Source organism: Chionomys nivalis, chromosome 8 (assembly GCF_950005125.1).
Source record: "Chionomys nivalis chromosome 8, mChiNiv1.1, whole genome shotgun sequence".
Taxonomy (NCBI): domain Eukaryota; kingdom Metazoa; phylum Chordata; class Mammalia; order Rodentia; family Cricetidae; genus Chionomys; species Chionomys nivalis.
In genome coordinates, this window is record NC_080093.1 from 5,236,773 (window position 1) to 5,253,973 (window position 17,201).

Consider the following 17,201-nt stretch of genomic DNA (forward strand, 5'->3'; position numbering starts at 1 on the left):
GTATAGGAAGGAGGAATGAGAATTTCAGAGCCTTTCTGACTTTATCAAAGGATAAGGTGGGGAAAACCAAACCAAGACATCAGGCATGTGACTTCAAAGCCTTGCCCAGCATTGATCGCTGGCTGATGGGAATCTACTTAGCAGGAAAAGGGACCCTGGAGATCAACCCACTACTGCTGTAAAGACAACTCAGACTTGGGAAAGTGCTCATCCAAAGACTCAGAACAATGGTAGGTGAGTACCACTCCATCTAAAACCAAGTGTGTGAGCACTGGTCAGCCACTGGTCACTGAAGAACCTCCAAGATGCTGCCTATTTGAAGGCAACCCCCATAGGACAGTGTCTCTGGCATTTACAAGGATGGGATTGTACTGTATGAGTTAGTTCTTCCTGTGGTCTAGGCCCAGAGCATGGGGCACGGGGCATGGACTCTGTAGGGTGGCAGGAGGGGAGGAAAAGAAGGGAGGGCGGAAGAGGGCATGCTCAATTCTCCCTGCCTCCCTGAGGCTCAGGCCTTGGGGCTGGGGCTGTGTAGGCCAGAAGGAACTCTAGGGGAACAAGGATGGTCCCCTCTTACCCTGTCTAGCAGGCTTCCTTTCTCTCTCTGGACAGACTGGCATAGACTATGGGTTCTGCTCCCATCCCAGAAATGAAACAAATAATTTAACCTCTCCATTTTAAACCACCTTAGCCTGCAGATAGAAGCATGCTCACAAACTAGGGTCTCCATGCATTTTTAAAAACAGGAAGAAAAAAAGGAGGGTGGGGAGGGTGTAAGCAAACAGAAGCAGCAACGGGGGGGGGGATGGAGGGGGGGAGAAAGGAGGCAGAGGAGAGGAGGGGGAGAGGGAGTGAGGAACAGCCAGAGGGGAGCATGAAGCAGCCAGCATTCCAGGCTCTGTTAGGATGGGGCAAGAAGATGGGGAAGCAACTTGGTGGGCTCAAAACAGGGTTTGGTTAAAATGTCCTCAAATGCCAAATAAAATTAGAACCTAGAGTCCTGATTGGCTAGGAGCATTGCTAAGGCTCTCCTTGCCCTTCCCACCCTCTTTTCCAAGTCATTCGAAATGCTGTGTGGGGAGCGTTTGAACAAAGGACAGGGGGACTATGGTGGTCGTGGACTGACGCGCCCCTAGTGGGGCAGCTGGAATACGCACATCTGGATGGGTCAGAAAATGCCTCCATTCACAAGCACCTCTCTCTCTCTCTCTCTCTCTCTTTCTCTCTCTCTCTCTCTCTCGTTGATTTTTGCTTGACTTGTTTACTGAATGTCTCACTGAGTTTAGCACCCAGCTCAGTGTGGTTTGGCAGTGTATAATGGAACAGCTGGCAGAAGGAGAATGGGTAGCTCCTAGTTCAAGCTCTATACTGTGATCCACTCCATTTTAGAGGCATCTGATAAACACCCATGTGTAGCTTCTAAGTATGCTTCCTGGTCCTACTTTGGAAGGTCTTCCTCAAAGTCAGCTTGCTAACACATCTACAGCCAAAAGACAAAAAAGACTCCCCAAGCACAGAAAAACAGCAGCTAGAACTTTCTAGGGGCTGAGGTCAGGAGGCTGGGAAGTGACAGGGACTTGCTGGACTTCACGTCCGCTGTCCAGGGATGTCTCAGTCTCTTTGACAACAGAAAAAATGGTGCATTGTGGACAGTGAGCCCCCAACGTGTGCTTTAGAGAACCCAGGCGCTCAAGGACAAAGAGACTACAAGGGTTATAAACTGGCAAAACAAGATAAAAACCCAATTTAAAAAGTTATTGTTGTTGGTGGTAAACGTATCAAGAAATTTCTGGCCAGAGGATAATAACCCGTTATGGATTTAAGCAAAGATGGGTTGTATTTGAGGAGTGGGGTGTGGGGGTGGGTGGTCTACCCTTATTAACGTCAGTAATAGTTTCTAAAGAAGAAGACCAGGCTAAGTTTGCAGCAACTGATCTGAAACCAAAAAAAAAAAAAAAAAAAGGTTTGTAAATAAACCATTCAGGAATAAAATTATGAGGTCATTACCTGTACCAGTCTCACTGTGGGACACAGGCAACGGTGTCTATTGTGACTTGCTATGACAGGGTATTCTGCTGTCTTATCCTGGGCATTCATAAAGTACTAACCAACTTATTACCTACAGAGGGCAAGCAGGTCCCTGACCTCCCTAATTTAATACCTAACATCCCCATGCGGCTTTCTCAGGAAGTCCCCGGGGCTGTCCACTCACAGGAAGCTGGTCTCCTGCTGGGTGCCTGTCTAGGGCCCAATTCCCTTACTCTGGAGTCTGTCAGTGATGCTCCCTCTCTCCCCTGGGGTCTTGTGCGGTCAGCCATCTCTCATACTGGCACCAGAGAAGACACAGCAGACTCGTGGGCATGCACGTGATGGGATGAACATCTATCTAACGTCTAGACACGGAGCACGGCAAAAGGGAATGGAGAAGAGGGACACGTGACGCGGGAGGCACTACGAACAGGGATGTGTGTTTGGGGTGTTGAGATACCTACCATCATAATATTCCAAATTCAAAGACTGCTTGTATCAGAACAAAGAAACAACAAATTTAACCAAAGGTGGTCATTAAAAGGAAAGGAAAGGAGATGGGGACGAGAACACATTCCCTCCACCAAGAAGGAAGTACCTACACCTTCTCTGCCAGTGCCATAAGTGGGGAGACCTGCCGGCAGATCATGGGGCTCAATTTGGACTCTTCTGGACTGATCGAATGCGTGTGAGAACCCACGCTACACTTGCGTATCATAACGCTCGACTGTTTGCTCTGCAGGCCTGGTAGCGCCGCAGTGTCTGGCTGCAGCCCTTGCTGCACACAGGCTCCTAGCTGGTGCACGCCATTCAATGCCACGCTTCTTTTTCAGCACTGTAAAACAATGTCCGCTAACGAGCTCCTCCAAACAGATTATGTGTTTTAAACATAGAGCAACCAAAGTGGGGCAGGAGAGAGAGAGAGTGAGAGAGAGAGAGAAAGAAAAAAAAAAGGGATTTTTAAAAATCAGCCTGCCCCAATGCATTTCTCTCAGTGTCTTTGACAGAAAGCCTGGGAATACTACCACTGCCAAATTCCAGTTCTGATTCTTTCACACCTGTGAGGCAGGTGGGGGGGGGGCACAGTGGCTCTCTGCTCAGAACAGGGCACCGAGTCATTCACCAGCTGGTCAGTTCCAGGACACTGGCTTTCAAAGCCAGAGATCCCCAGTGCCTGTCTTCATGGCTGTCAGTCCTTGCTACCAGGGACATGTTCTTCACAAGAACAGGGAGGAATAGGGGGCGGGGAGGAAACAGTATGAAATTAGCAAGGAAAATCTGAAGAAGGAGAGTTTATTAGTCATTGATGCCAGTGGGGGAAAGTAGACATGAATGAGGGCAAAATAAATCGACCCACTAAGTAGCGGAAGGACAGAAGGCTCTGATTGTCCCCAAGGCCTCGGAATGGTCATGTACCTGCAGGGTTTGCACCATAAAGTCTGTCGGTCAAGCCCGAACAGTGCCCGACACTTCTTTGGAGTATTTGCATCTGTTAGCATAAGGTAAACACAAAAAAAAAAAAATACAACACAATGGTGGGTCGTGCTCGGTTGGCTTGAGTCCTCCACTAACCGCTCTCTGCTTCATCTTGGCTCTACCTGACAATCGGCCCTCATCAAGGGGTTGAAAGGAAGGGGCTTCTCTGAGCCAAACCAAAAATAAATAAATAAATAAAACAAACAAAACAATAAAACACACACGTACTACACACGCACGCACAAAGGAAAACAACAACCAGAAACAAAAACAAAAATGAAAAACAAAACAAAAAAAAACAATAATGAAAAATAAATAAAAAGAGAGAAAGAGAAGAGGAAGGGGGGGTGACGTCATTGGCTTCTACCTAGACCAGGATGAGCACATCCTGGTCTATCACAGGAAGGGGGTTGACAGGCAACACTCCCCAGTCGAGGGCACGCTGGAATCTGAGTCTTGGCCCTGAGGAGGCACACACACTGTTTTACAGTGGCATTTTGGCTAGCAGCAGCTGGCAGACAAGCACATCCCTCTTGGAGCCCCATACACTGGCAGTGTCCCGCTCCCTGGTATTTCCTACGATCCACACACAAAGCTACAAAGCAACAGGCCAGAGGGAGAAGAACGGAAGAGACAGCTGCAAACCAGCACAGCGGATCTGGGAGACTATACACACCTGCAGGGGCCGCACCAGTTATTCTGTTGATCAAGGCCAAAGCGCGCTCGGCATTTCTTAGGAGCGCTCAGGTCTGAATGAGTTCAAGAAAGGAGCGAGCAGAGGAGGACATGGGAGGCAGGGAGAGAGGAGAAGAGAGAGAGGAGGAGTAAGAGAAAGAGAGAGAGGGGGAAGGGAGGGGGGAGAGAGATACAAACAAGAAAAAAATAAAAATAAAAAAGGGAATAAATCAATGACCGGGTTACTAATAGCAAAATATTGACTTTTCTTTTTTTAAAAACTTTCTTTAATTAAAAAAATGTAAAAATCACACTTATTCAACTTGTGAAATTAGCTGTGGCAAATAAAGCTGCAGTATCCCTTATCAAGGACGGTCAGATCCGGTTCCAGCCGCCCGCAGGACGGCAAGAGCCAAGAACTTGCTCTTTCCATTATTTTTCCTCTTTTAGTTTAGTTCTGGTTTTTGTTTTTTTGTTTTCTTTTATTTTATTCTTTCAATTTTCTTTTTTCTCAAAGAAGAAAACAAAGCAAAGGAAGGAATTAGGTTCGTAACATGCTTTTTTCTTCTGAGTACCACAGTTTTGAAAAGAAACAAACAAACAGAAAAACTACAAATGAACACAGAACGAAATGAAATGAAACAGAAAGAAAAAAAGAAAGAAAAGGGTTGTGGGTATTGGGATATTGCAGCTTTTGGGCTTTCTCTCTCTTTTTTTTTTTTAAATCTATTTTCATTGTTATTAAGAGGGAAGGAAGGGTAAAGAGGCCATGGGATGAGCTGTTAGGTGTTAGATGCTCCTAACGGGCATGGAAGCAGGCATGGTCAGGAAGCGCTAGCAGGTTTGCAAATGATGAAGTCAAAAAGCAAAAGGAAAAGCAAACAAACAAACGAAAAAATAAATAATAAGCAAAGGAAAAAAATAATCATACTGCGATTGCATGCTGGCGTGAGAAAACTTAGTGGGGCAACGGAAAAAGCCATTAGATTAAGGAGGTTTATTACTGAATTTTTCCATTTTTTTTCTTCACCGGTCTCTCTTAAAGAAATACTGCATATTCAATTTGCACAGTTAGTTCCGCTCTAAGCCACTGTCTTCGCTGCTTAAACAACAGTTATGGGAACAATCAATCAATGAAACAGAAGCTAAAATAAAAAATAAATAAAACCAACAAAGCAACTAGAAAAAAAATCTACTGAAACATAATGAAACTGTGTAGATGATCATTTTAAAGGATGTTCAAATGTCATACGTGTTTAATGTTAATAAAACTATAAATGGCAGGAAAAATGAAAAAAACAGTTTATCAACTATTTTAATGACTCAAAAGGACATTAGCACCTGTGATCGGAGGAAGTGAAAGGCAAGGATTTAGGAAACATTCGCTGTGTTCTGAAAAAAAAGAACAAATTACACAAATTCTTCAAACTTTTTGTTTGTCTGTAAAGCCTGGCCTTCTCCAAGGGCCCTTCATTGCCTATGCAGTATTTCTAGTTTCTGTCGCTGAATGGCAAACCTCCTTAATTTAAAATGGGCACGATTACCACTGTAAAGGCATGCATTGGAACACTCAGGAACAGCCAGTTACCCCAACACTCACACACGCCCCTCCTGGTCCCCTAGGCCCCTCCTCATCCCTTCTCAGGCACATACATAAGCAGGCTGTCCAAAGCCCGGCAGAGGCATGCCTACCGCGGACTCTCTAGTTACAGGCTTGGCAGTTATTTAAAAACACATTCCGCCAGAATTAAACGGGCTTTTCATGCAACAATGGATGTTACTAGCTTTAAAAGGGCAGTCATGAAGCAATTAATTAAAACACATCAACAGAAAAGGCTCCCTAAGATGGGTTCCCCACAATGTCCTGGCCTTGGATTCCTCCTGCCTCCCCCGCATGGAAGCCTGACATAAGAGTGGCCCCCCAACTAGTGTTTCTTCCATCACCCTGACTATTATCACTCACCATTGGTCTCACCCGGCTGCTTGTCCCTTTTCCTCTTCTTCTTCTTCCCCTAGATGGATAGAAGGAATGCAGGAAACTGAGTCAAGGAGGGAGGTGTCTGGATGCACATGGCAGGGGAGCCGGGAGGGACAAGCTTGCTATCTCCACTAATCTCCCAAGTCTATTCAATCTGCCAGCCATGAATCCAACCCTTGAACTCTGCCTAGCTGGGAGGACACACATTTCTTGGAGAAAAAGAGAAGGCCAGAGGGTCGATGTGGAAAGACCTCATGGCCTTCTCCCTTCTTCAGCCTGACCCAGGACGTCTGACTCCATAAAGGGAGGTGAAAGGGGCAAGGGAGATTCCGGGAGGGATGGAGAGCAGGCTGGGCAGCAGGATGGACACACTCCCAAGGGACACAGAGAAACCTCAAAGCCCACAGTGGTTCACAGCTGCCCTACCTGCCCCACAGCCTCTCACTATGAAAGACAAACCTTCCCCGCTTCCCTGTCCTGAGTTGAGAGAGAAACGACGCTAGCTTCTCTGTAGTAATGGTTCCTTTCAGAAGTGTAGTGCGATCCTTCCTCTTAAAGGATCGTAAGGAGTGGGAGCAAAGAGAGAACCAAGTGCTACCTGGGCTTCTGTCTAAATTATAGGGTGGTCAGGCATAGGCAAGGGAAAGTGTTCTCCTATGCTCTTACCCCAACAAACACACCACTGGCCACAGAGATCATAACTCACAAGTGCATTAGGACATCACAGCCTAGTCAGCCCCCTGCAAACACGCACAGGGTAGCCTACAGATAGGCAAAGTCATCTACCATGGAGCCTGCCTTATTGAAAAGTATTGAATGGCTTGTGCCACTGACTGTATACTTTCTTACACGTGGAAAGTAGACCAGTTGTATGGCAGGCTTCCATGACACCATGAAGCTGAGAAATTGCAAGTCAAACCCCGGAAAACCAGGAGCCAAGTACACATTAGGAGCCAGGCATGACTCAACAGGCAAGAGCTCTACACAGTACATGTGTCTTTACACTCCAGAGTCACGAATGAGGAAACAGGTACAAAGAGGCTGGGCAACGGCCTTGAGTTGGCACAGTTACCATGAAGAGGAGCCAGAGTGCTAACCCAAGTGGTCTAAAAGCATTGCCCTCAGCCATGGACTGTGCCTTCTACCGTAGCAGCCCTTCTTTGACACTTCAAGGGTGGGGAGACGGCCTTAAGTCATTATCACCTGACAGCCTGACCCTATCAAGTGAGCGAGCAAGACTCTGGGACACCCTGCCCTATTGCTGGGCTCTAGGGAGGCTCTCTGGCCCAGGTGAGGCAGCTGGGGTCTTACAAATCAATCTGTGTGCTTCAGAATATGTAAATGTTGCCACCTTTGCTTAAAGGTTTGATGGAACAGTGACACCTAAAAGTAAAGGACAGGAATGGATGTGCAGCAACCCCAAGGTTGCCAGGCATGGATGAATCCAGCTATTCCAGAGAGGGCTGCTCTACCCTGAGGGTACGGGGTCTGGGTCACTGGGAACACTGGCCCTCTATGCAGCTCTGCACCAGATCCTTTATGTTTCTTGGCACAAAAGGAAAAACAATGAGAGCAGGCCATGTGACTCTCAGAGTAGGTAGGACGAGCAGGAAGAAAGACTCAAGAGAAGTAGTCTAACCTGAAGGTGCCTGTGTTGCCCCTGTCCATACTCCAGGGCCATCTCATGGTCCCCTACAGAATTCTCTGCTGTGCACTGACCCCTGGAATGCAGGTCATGTCATGGCCAAGCAAAGAGGCGTGCAGACAGACTACTAGATCCTGGTGAACAGGGATCATGTTTAATGGGAAGAAGACATGAAGAGACAAGAGGAGACCACTTCCTCTTTAAAGGTAACAAGAAAAAGAAAAGGCATAAGAAATGAGAGCGAGAGAAAGAAGTCAAGTTTCATATACAACCTTTAATGAAAGAAGGAAGGGATGCTCTGCTATGACACCGGGTCAGCTAGCTGTTACCATGGTACCAGCTAGCTTCTCCTGGGTCCCAAAGAACAGGCCAAGTCTGAGCAGCCAGATGGGTTTCCCTCCAATACACTTCCCTAAGGTGGTGACATAAAGGCTCCAAGCCCCACTCAGCTGGAAAGGCAAGAAGGGCTGGTTCTGAACACATCTCCCAAGAGAATCTTCTGGGCTTTGCAGCAGCCAGAGTTATCTGCAGAATCACCGTTGTCAAGTTAGTTAAAAAGGAATGCTAACAAATTCCCACCATGGCCAAACTAACAAAAGCTGGTGTGAGATCCCTGACCCCAGTGTGTTCCCTGGAGTGTGGAAGGAAGGAATGCACGTGCATTTCCACACGTGTGTAAGGAAACACTGAAACAGAAACCTGACAGCCTGTGCCCAAGAGGCTAAGTTCCTGCAGTCTGATATCCAATTCGCCTCTAAGCAGCCCCCTCACCTACTCAGTGGCTCCTTATTGTCCAGGCTACCTCCTAACGCAGAATGGAGGTCAGGCCAAGTGGCCTGCGGACCATGAAAACTCTAGGAAGCGCATCACAGAATGTCTAGGACGGTGTCTAAATGACTCCCTGCAAGTCAAACATAGAATGTTTCTGACACTGCCATCAAATCTGCTGTGATTTTGTGTTCATCCTGTGCAACCCCATAGGGCATCACCTACCCTGTCCACAGTGTAAGTGGCCCATGGTCCACAAAGTGGGCAGTTTTTATGTGAAGGCCCTGTGAAGACAGGAACCTAGGATGCCTTGGGATATGGTAGCTATTGGAGAAACTGGATCCTGTTCTGGGATACCTTCTCGACGACTCCAGAATTGGACGTGTAACAAGCCAGAGCTCCCAGGAGTCAGGGGGACAGCTGTCCTGAGATGATGTGGTGGAATATGTACAGGAGAGTGCCTAGCCCTGGAGTGTCACCTGGGATTGGGTTGGGGACACAGAGAGCCCGTAGGAGAGCTCAACTCCTTTCTCTTCCCTTCGGTCTCAGGAGAAAGGCGTCCTAGCAGCACACACAAAGACAAGCAGCAAGGTCTCATGTAGCTAAGAGTCCATGATGCTTCTCTGCTAGTGACAATGGCTGCTCTCTCAAGAGGGAAGCCTGGGCAGGGAGGCCTGAAGGGTCATGGGTAGGGGCATTGCTATAGAGCCCAGTCCAGACTCTTTGTCTACCTGATGGATAGCAGGCGAGCCACTCTTACAGGTATGAGGGAAAAGAGTGAAGGAAATCCAAAGAGCTAGCCCTTGGAAAGATGATACCAATGAAATAGTCATCCTCCCAGCTTCTCCACTGGCACCACCAGGAAAATACTCTGCTGGCTCCAAGAGAGAAGAGGAAAAGAAGCCCTGTGCTGGCAGCAAGACAGGTTTGATTTTGACATCAGAGTGGATGGAAGAGACATTTCATGAGACCAAACATGATGCAACAAAGAGACAAAGCAAGAGACATGCTACCTATCCGGAGAGGGAAGATGCCCAGAACTCAGAGCTGCTGTGTAAAAAACAGGAGCAGGACTAATGGGAGAGACAACAGGGCTCAGGAACTGGAAATCTGTTGTGAGCCATCAGCGCAGGTAGTAACAACAGTCCTACTAAGAGGAGGTTTAAGAAGCAAGACAGAAAATTTGCCAATAAAGCTCAGAAGCACACACATCATGTGACAGACGTGTCATGTGCACACATCCTTCCCCACCTCTGTGGAACCCAGACTCATTTCATCTTCCCTACCAAAAGATGGCTTCTGCTGGCTACTTTCAGGGATATTCCCATCATGCCGTTCTCAGGGTGAAACAGGCTCCTGTGACAGTCTAGCTGGCCACAGACAGATGCTTAATGGGTTTCCCTCCCTGAGGCTTCCCTTTCCTGCTGGAAGGTCTGTAAGGAGTTAAAATGCCCCACCCACCCATCTATCTAGTGTGGTCTCTATTTCTGGAATGCAGTACTTTTGAATGTGTTTTGGAGCTCTACTTTTTCTAACAGGTAGGTAGAAAAATACAGACACCCCAAATCAGTTTCCAGGATCCCGTGTGGGAACACAGATGCCAGCTTCCTGCCTGCTTCCTGCTAATATAATAGAGTCACAATGAAAGCCAAGCTCCTTGACTGGAGGTCAGAGACAGGTCCTAGAAGTGGACAGAATGAACGGTCTAGAAGCCTGGTTCAAGCAGGCAATAACCCATCCTTCGGGTCATTGCAGACATACAATATATACCCACAAAGATTGAATTCTCCAGAAAGCGGTCCACGTACATAGTTATCCCGCGCAGACCAGCCAGGGTACAGCTGCATGTGAAGCTGTCGTTCCTTCCGGGCCAGCTCGTAGTACTTTGCTTGCTCTTCCCTGGACAGGGCATGCCACTGCAGAGAACACGGGTAGGGAGAGAGAGACAGGCAGAAACATCACAAACGGCAGCATGGCGATAAACGAGACACAATGCCACGAGGGCTCGAGTCTATGCAGACACGGTAGAGCGTGCAGATACTGATGCTTGCTGGGGCCTGACACTAACAATGGTACCCAGAGAAACCACGTCTGTCCTTGCAGGAAGATGAGGGATGTGGTATCTTAAATGCTATTCAAAAGCTCAATGATCTTGATCAGTGGAAGCCAGACAAGGATTCAAAGTGGCAGGGTTGGGGCCATACTTGGCAGAGCAAGGTGTAAAGGGACACCCGTCACGGTTTCTGGCCCATTCTGGTTCTCTCCACGGAGGGCCACCTACCCTGCGCCCGAGGATCTGGTTAATGGCTGCACTTTCCTTCAGTGTGCACTCGGCCACCACCTTCGCTCTCATTTCCTTCATATACAACATGAACGCGTTGAGGGGCTTCTTTATGTGGGGCTTTTTCTTTTCTTCTTCCTTTTTGGAGTCCTGATGTTTTCTGGATAGAGACAGAAGGAGATGGGCAGACGCCATCCAGTAAGCAACTGTGCATCAGCGTCCCCCAAAGCAGAGCCCGTGCTCCTTCCTCTTCCCACCCAAGCCTGGTAACTTCAAATGAAAAAAAGTTCGTTTCCACCCCAGAGCACGACCCAGGAGCAGCTGGAGGAGGCCAGGCTGGTGAGAGATTCTGAGATCGCTTCCTCGCCATTTGCAAACACAGACATCATCCCAGGGCAGAGGAAAAGCACAGGGTGGCCGACCCCACTTCCCAGGGTTCTGTCCTGCTTGCTGAACAAACCTCCAAATGCCATCCCCCCTCTCTTCAAACACACACATGGAGATCTCTGATCAGGGAAGCAGTGTGACAATCAGTGTGACCTGCTAGCGAGCACGTCCTCCTTTATAGGAAGCCAGAGGCCATAGGGACGGGGTGCTGACGAGGGTCAAGCAGGAGATGCTGACCATGGCCAGAAAGCCACCAAGCAGCGGCCACAGTGGCAACGCATCACACAGGCCACAGAGCATGACACAGCAACTGTAACACTTACGAGCTATGGAGTGAGCCGACGTCACTCTGTGAGGATTCCTGCTTGACTGTTGGGGTGACGATGGCCGGATGGGGGATGCCGGTCGTGTGGAGAGTATGATGGGGAGGGACCATGTGGGGAGGGAACCTAGAAGACAGAAAGCTGTGTAAATCGTCAGAATCAAATGAATGAACGAGGAGGGATGTGTACACACAATTTAAAAAAAAAAAAAGCGCAGTAGCATCCACATGAAAGCAACCCAGGGCATATGAAACCTGCCAGCATTAATTAGTGATAAATTAAACATAATGATTCTCATAATGTCATTAAAGTCGATCTTCCCCTTCATTATTGCTACTGACATGAGACATTATGATTTTTAACATCTTTAGCAAAAGACAAATTCAACTGATGTACTTGGGCAGAAAAGTGGGCTTGGACGGCCAGCCAGAAATCGCACGTCCGCTTGGTTTCTGAGGCATGAGCTGCTGCCTCGCAGAAGGTAATTTCCTACATCCTGATCAGCTCTAGAAGGACAGGTGATAACGTCTGTTGTGTACTGACAGCTAAATAAAATATTAACGTGGCTGAAACGGAGATACATGTCTCGACAATGCTCTGCACGCCTCATTAGGCCTCATTCTGGTGACGGGGAGCAATCAGATTTTCATTTTCTCTTTTGTTGCTGTGCCCACTACTTGAGAGAGATAGGAGAGAGTGAGACACAGAGAGAGAGATTCTGATAGTTCCTGCGTGACGCCCATCCTAAGTCATGGCATTTTGAATAATTTTTTAAAAGGAAAATGGGGAAATACACACACCGAAGCACTGAATTCTGATTTGTATGCCCTTTCTCCTCTATGATTCTTATTTTTACTTAATATGTTATCTGCGCATCATTCAAAATCCTTGTAAATGAGAGACACCGTAATCACAGATAAGACAGTAACAGTCCTTGCTTCTGGGAAAGTCCCCAGAACACACTTCAGTTCTTCAACCGGCGTTTCCCGACATAGGAATTTGCCAGGACACAAACGTTAATTTCAGCTCCATAGGACAAACGGCTGCCAAATGACATGTTTTGTTTGTACTGGTGGGAAAACACCTCCTCGACTGAAGTCACACACAGTGATTAGAGAAAGGGCAAAGGAGGGAAGAACAGATTGCTCAAATGGGGTGAAGAGAAGTTGGCCCGAGGCAATGGCTGCCCTTCTAATAAGGCCAAACCAGAAGAGGAAAGTGTCACCCAGGGACCAGTGTGGACCAGCACCCTGCTCTTGAGAAAGCTACTTCCGGCAGAGAGGGGTCTTGCTGAGGCGCCGTCGTGACAATTATTTCAAAGGGATCTTGTATGTGTTTATAGAGTTCCTTTCATAAGTGGACCGGAAAAATAAATTATAACAAATGGGATTTCAAAAAAATAGAGAACGAACAGGCTCAGTACATCTTAACAGAGACAAAAATACTCAATGAAGGATGTTGATCTTTTCAGAGGTCCCAGAGCCATTGTAGTTACCTGCCTCAGAAACCCCGCCCTCTACTGCCACAGCCTTTGCAAACTAAGGCAATGCTGGCGTTAGGAAACAATGAAATGCCTTAACAGTAGTCAGAGAGACTGTGTGTGTGGGGTGTGTGTGTGTGTGTGTGTTAACAATCAACCCCACTCCTGTGCCCTTAGAAACAAAACAAAATAAAAAGGAGAAAGGCGGGAGGGAGGGGAGGGAGGGAAGGCGGGAGGGAGGGAGGAAGCAAGGAAGGAAGGAAGGAAGCAAGGAAGGAAGGAAGGAAGGAAGGAAGGAAGGAAGGAAGGAAGGAAGGAAGGAAGGAAGGAAGGAAGGAAGGAAGGAAAAGCAAACCCTTGAGTTCTCATGTTAGCACCCTGTTCCTCCTGCTGCCCCCAGGCCACAGAACAAAAGCAAGTTAAGAAGATGCGTTCCTGGAAGTCCCTCAGTGCAGGGCAGGTGGGCTGGTGGGTCTTCCTATGAATGTCTCAAGCACACGTTACTTTCCTGTGACATGTGACTACATGTACATACACACGAGGGAGAGAGACAGAAAAACAGTGTGGGACTGTGGCCTCGCCTGTGTGCAGGCACACATACAAATACCAGGCAAAGGCGTCAAGACGAGCACATTCTAGGCCTGGGGGATCTGGGTGGTGCTTGCAAGTTCCCTGACCTCTACACACGCTGGTACCTGTGAAAAATGCACACCAGCAGAAAGACTGCGTGTGAGTAAGTGTGTGGCCCACGAGGTACACACACCTTCACCCTTTCCTGCAGACAACCGCTTCCTGAAATGCAATAAACACCCTCAAAAAATTCTAAGCAGCTCATTATATACCCCCGTCTGCTTTCATGGCTCCAAGCCAGAATATAATGATGAACCTTAACTTGTTAAGGACAACTAATTTTTGTTTCTGGCTGTCTCAGGGGCCTCTCTCGTACTCACTCCTGCTTTGCTTCAGTGCTGACACATTTCTGTTAGCCGCATGTCATCTGCCGGCCTTGATTTTATGCACAAGCAGTAGGATGCATTTTCCCGTGCAACAATCCCGCTTTGCGTTGCATTAGGATCGTCATTATTCTCTCATTTTCCCCGTTGCACTTGTAACATTTCATCTCTTCCTGCCTTATTTTTTGTGAGCCACGGTGCACCCACATTATGGTTTATACATGATCTCGCTCCCTTTGAAGCCGGCAGATTTCAGGGCCCGCTCTCGTCATGAGAAGAGCCTTGCCCAATTTAGCAGGCTGAGGGCCCGGAGCTCCAACATCTCAATCTAAAGGGGGTCACAGGGTGGCACAAGTGAGTGTCAGCAAGAGCTGTTTAATTGCCAATCTAGGCTTCTCCATGGTGTTTAAAGTATAATGACCCATCACTTAATTCCGAGAAGTCCTGGCCCCGCTGCTGAATAGAATAAATATCAAAGGGTGTTCTGGAACAGGGCAAGCTGCCTACATTCGCTATAACTGCCATACATATAATAGACCTATACTTCTGTCGCCCCATTACCACAATAATGCATTTAATTTGCTGTATACGCTTTTTTAACTAGCTACCTTTCATTTGGCCTACCTGGGGAATTGGCCACCTCCCCCCCGCCATGTACCACCAACCCCTAACCTTTCTTCCCGCCACCCCCTTCCTTTCCTCCACCCTCTGTGACCTATAAATCATCAGCTGGCCTCCTAATGATAATTCAATCAATAAGCTTAACCCCCACTCCCGATGCTACGATTACTTTGTTGCTTTCCGCCTCTGAATGCATTGAACAAACAAGCAGGAGGAAGAGTTGGGAACAGCATGCAAACGCTGGGACCGAGTCAGGATCACAAGCAGCCCCCTCCCCTCTCCTCCCAGGAGGGTTCCCATTCGTTCCCACGCTTTACAGGGGCTGGTGACGACATCATTTAATGAGTATAACCTTTCTACTTTCTCCAGCAGAGAGGATATAGAAAATCATCTTCCTGCCTAGCTTATACGGGCATGGATTCTGAGATTGAGATGATATATCACACGTAGGGCACAGATCTTCCGAGCTGCGTGATATTGGTGGATAACTCTAAAGTCTAGCCTGCCTCTCTCGGGGGTGTGAGTCTCACTCTATCCAAAACAACAGTTGCTGTCCTGCAAGCAGGAGAAGAAGGCGTTCCAGGCAACCTTCAGTCTCTTCTCTCATTTTGGCTCCCGCTGTTGGCCACAGAGCGTGGAGGCAGAGGCAGGGGGACAGCAGCCTTGCCATGTACTGCATGCTAATTGAATCACGTGGCATCATCAAAACGGATTGGTTGCTTCAGCCCATCAGGAAAGTCTAAACCTCCACCGATTTAATTAACTCAACCGAAAATCAGATGAACAGAAAATAAAACTATCATTAGGGGCAATTAGTGACTACTTAAACATACTGCTGCCAACCAGTTTGTAAATAAACTAGCAGTCACTGAAAAATTAGCTGGAATTAATTAGACAGAGGAAAATGAGTCCTGGCGATACATGTATATGCAATATATATGCTTTAAATATGAGTCTATAGAAATGGATGCACACATAATTTCTTTACAACTTTCAAAGATTTAGCAGCATTGGGGAGGACAATAGCATGGCCACCAGGCATGTATCCTTAAGTCCCTCAAATGTGCTCAGTCCAACTTGGTATGTGCTATAAAGTGTAAATACATGGCACATGTAAAAGCTAAGTTAAGAAAATCAGAATGGCAGCTGTGGCGTGGCTGCAGTGTGCAGAAAAGAGAATACTGCAGTCATACAGTATGACTGATAAATATGACGTGTGGTAAAAAACCAATTTCACCATGGGGGTCGTAGTGGGCAGGGGGCAATCTTCTTAAAGTGATAGACATGAAAAGTTGGGGGGAATGTAAACATTTCTACTGGACACTGCTGCCCTAAGAGGCCAGGATACAGCTTATTATAGACTCTGAACTGAAATTTGAGCTTTCTAAAGACCCATCTATTTTTTTTCTCAAATGTCTGAATAATAATCATTAAGTTATCCTCTCCTCACTTCCTTATTTCTTACCCAGGAGAGGACAACAGAGAAACAATGACTTCAGAAGCACCGCCCTCTCTAGCCACTTCCCCTGAAGCACCACCCACTCTAGCAGTTTCCCCCGAAGCACCGCCCACTCTAGCCACTTTCCCCTGAAGCCCCGCCCACTCTAGCCACATTCCCTCTGAAGCCCTGCCCACTCTAGCCACTTTCCCCCTGAAGCACCGCCCACTCTAGCCACTTTCCCCTGAAGCTCCGCCCACTCTAGCCACATTCCCTCTGAAGCCCTGCCCACTCTAGCCACTTCTCCCTGAAGCCCCGCTCACTCTAGACATCCCTTTCCTGCACATTTTGCCTGCCTGCTGCTAGAGGAGGCCAGAAGGGAGTCCTGGATTCCTGGAACTGGAGCTATAGATGGTTGTGAACTGCCACGTGGGTGCTGGGAACTGAAGCCAGGCCTTCTTCATGAGCAGCAAGTGCTCTTAACTGCTGAGCTTCTCCCTGCCTCACAACTGCCTTCTTAATCTGTGACACTATGTTGCTCTACATCCGGATAGACTACTAATGTCTTAGACAGGCAATCACTTACCTTGAAAGGTCAAGGCAACTTTCTGGGATTTTGTAGAGGGGAGTCTAGTGAATATTGGCTTATATTAATATACCCACACATGTTCATGGGCCCTGGTGGCCTGGCGGCTGTCTAGAGGACCTTTCAGAGCGGTCACTGCAACTCACCTAGACATAGAAGCGTTGACTGTCAGCGCTGTGGGGTAGGGGTGTCTGAACCCTCCTGTCGTGATTGGGTACACAGGCTGACCTTGCCTACAAAGAAGGGGGTACAAAAAGTGAGAGACTAGAAATAAGGCCGGGGTGGGAAGGAGGAAACGAAGAAGAGGGGAAGTTCTCTCTGTACAGTAAGCTTTATTCTCATTTGATCAGAACAAAAATCTTGGGGATTGTACAGGCAGGATCAAAGGGAAGAAACACAGAACAATTTGAATGCCATAAATCTGATAGGAATGGCTAATTAAATTTTATAACCTCTGCTTATGTCAATAGAGACCCTCTCCCCAAGCTGAGACTAGGTGTTTTGTTGTAATAATTAAAGGCGAAGTCTCGCTTGCTTTAATGGAGCCATCACACTAATTGAG

General features: G+C 47.5%; 1 protein-coding gene across 46 annotated transcripts in view; it reads right to left on the minus strand.

The window, feature by feature from the left end:
- Positions 1-17,201, minus strand: part of Tcf7l2 (transcription factor 7 like 2) — a 188,972-nt gene that overhangs the window by 3,307 nt on the left and 168,464 nt on the right. For 7 of the 46 annotated variants that reach the window (XM_057777310.1, XM_057777309.1, XM_057777303.1 and 4 more), the window contains 7 exons: positions 16,786-16,872; positions 11,562-11,687; positions 10,852-11,011; positions 10,379-10,486; positions 6,143-6,191; positions 5,521-5,571; positions 4,181-4,253 (listed from right to left, as the gene is read on the minus strand). In XM_057777310.1, coding sequence (XP_057633293.1) covers positions 4,181-4,253; positions 5,521-5,571; positions 6,143-6,191; positions 10,379-10,486; positions 10,852-11,011; positions 11,562-11,687; positions 16,786-16,872 — 654 coding nt within the window. Of the gene's footprint in view, positions 1-2,491; positions 2,521-3,444; positions 3,518-4,180; positions 4,254-5,520; positions 5,572-6,142; positions 6,192-10,378; positions 10,487-10,851; positions 11,012-11,561; positions 11,703-16,785; positions 16,873-17,201 lie in introns of those variants that run through there. The other 39 variants (XM_057777308.1, XM_057777306.1, XM_057777298.1 and 36 more) reach the window with 15 other exon arrangements.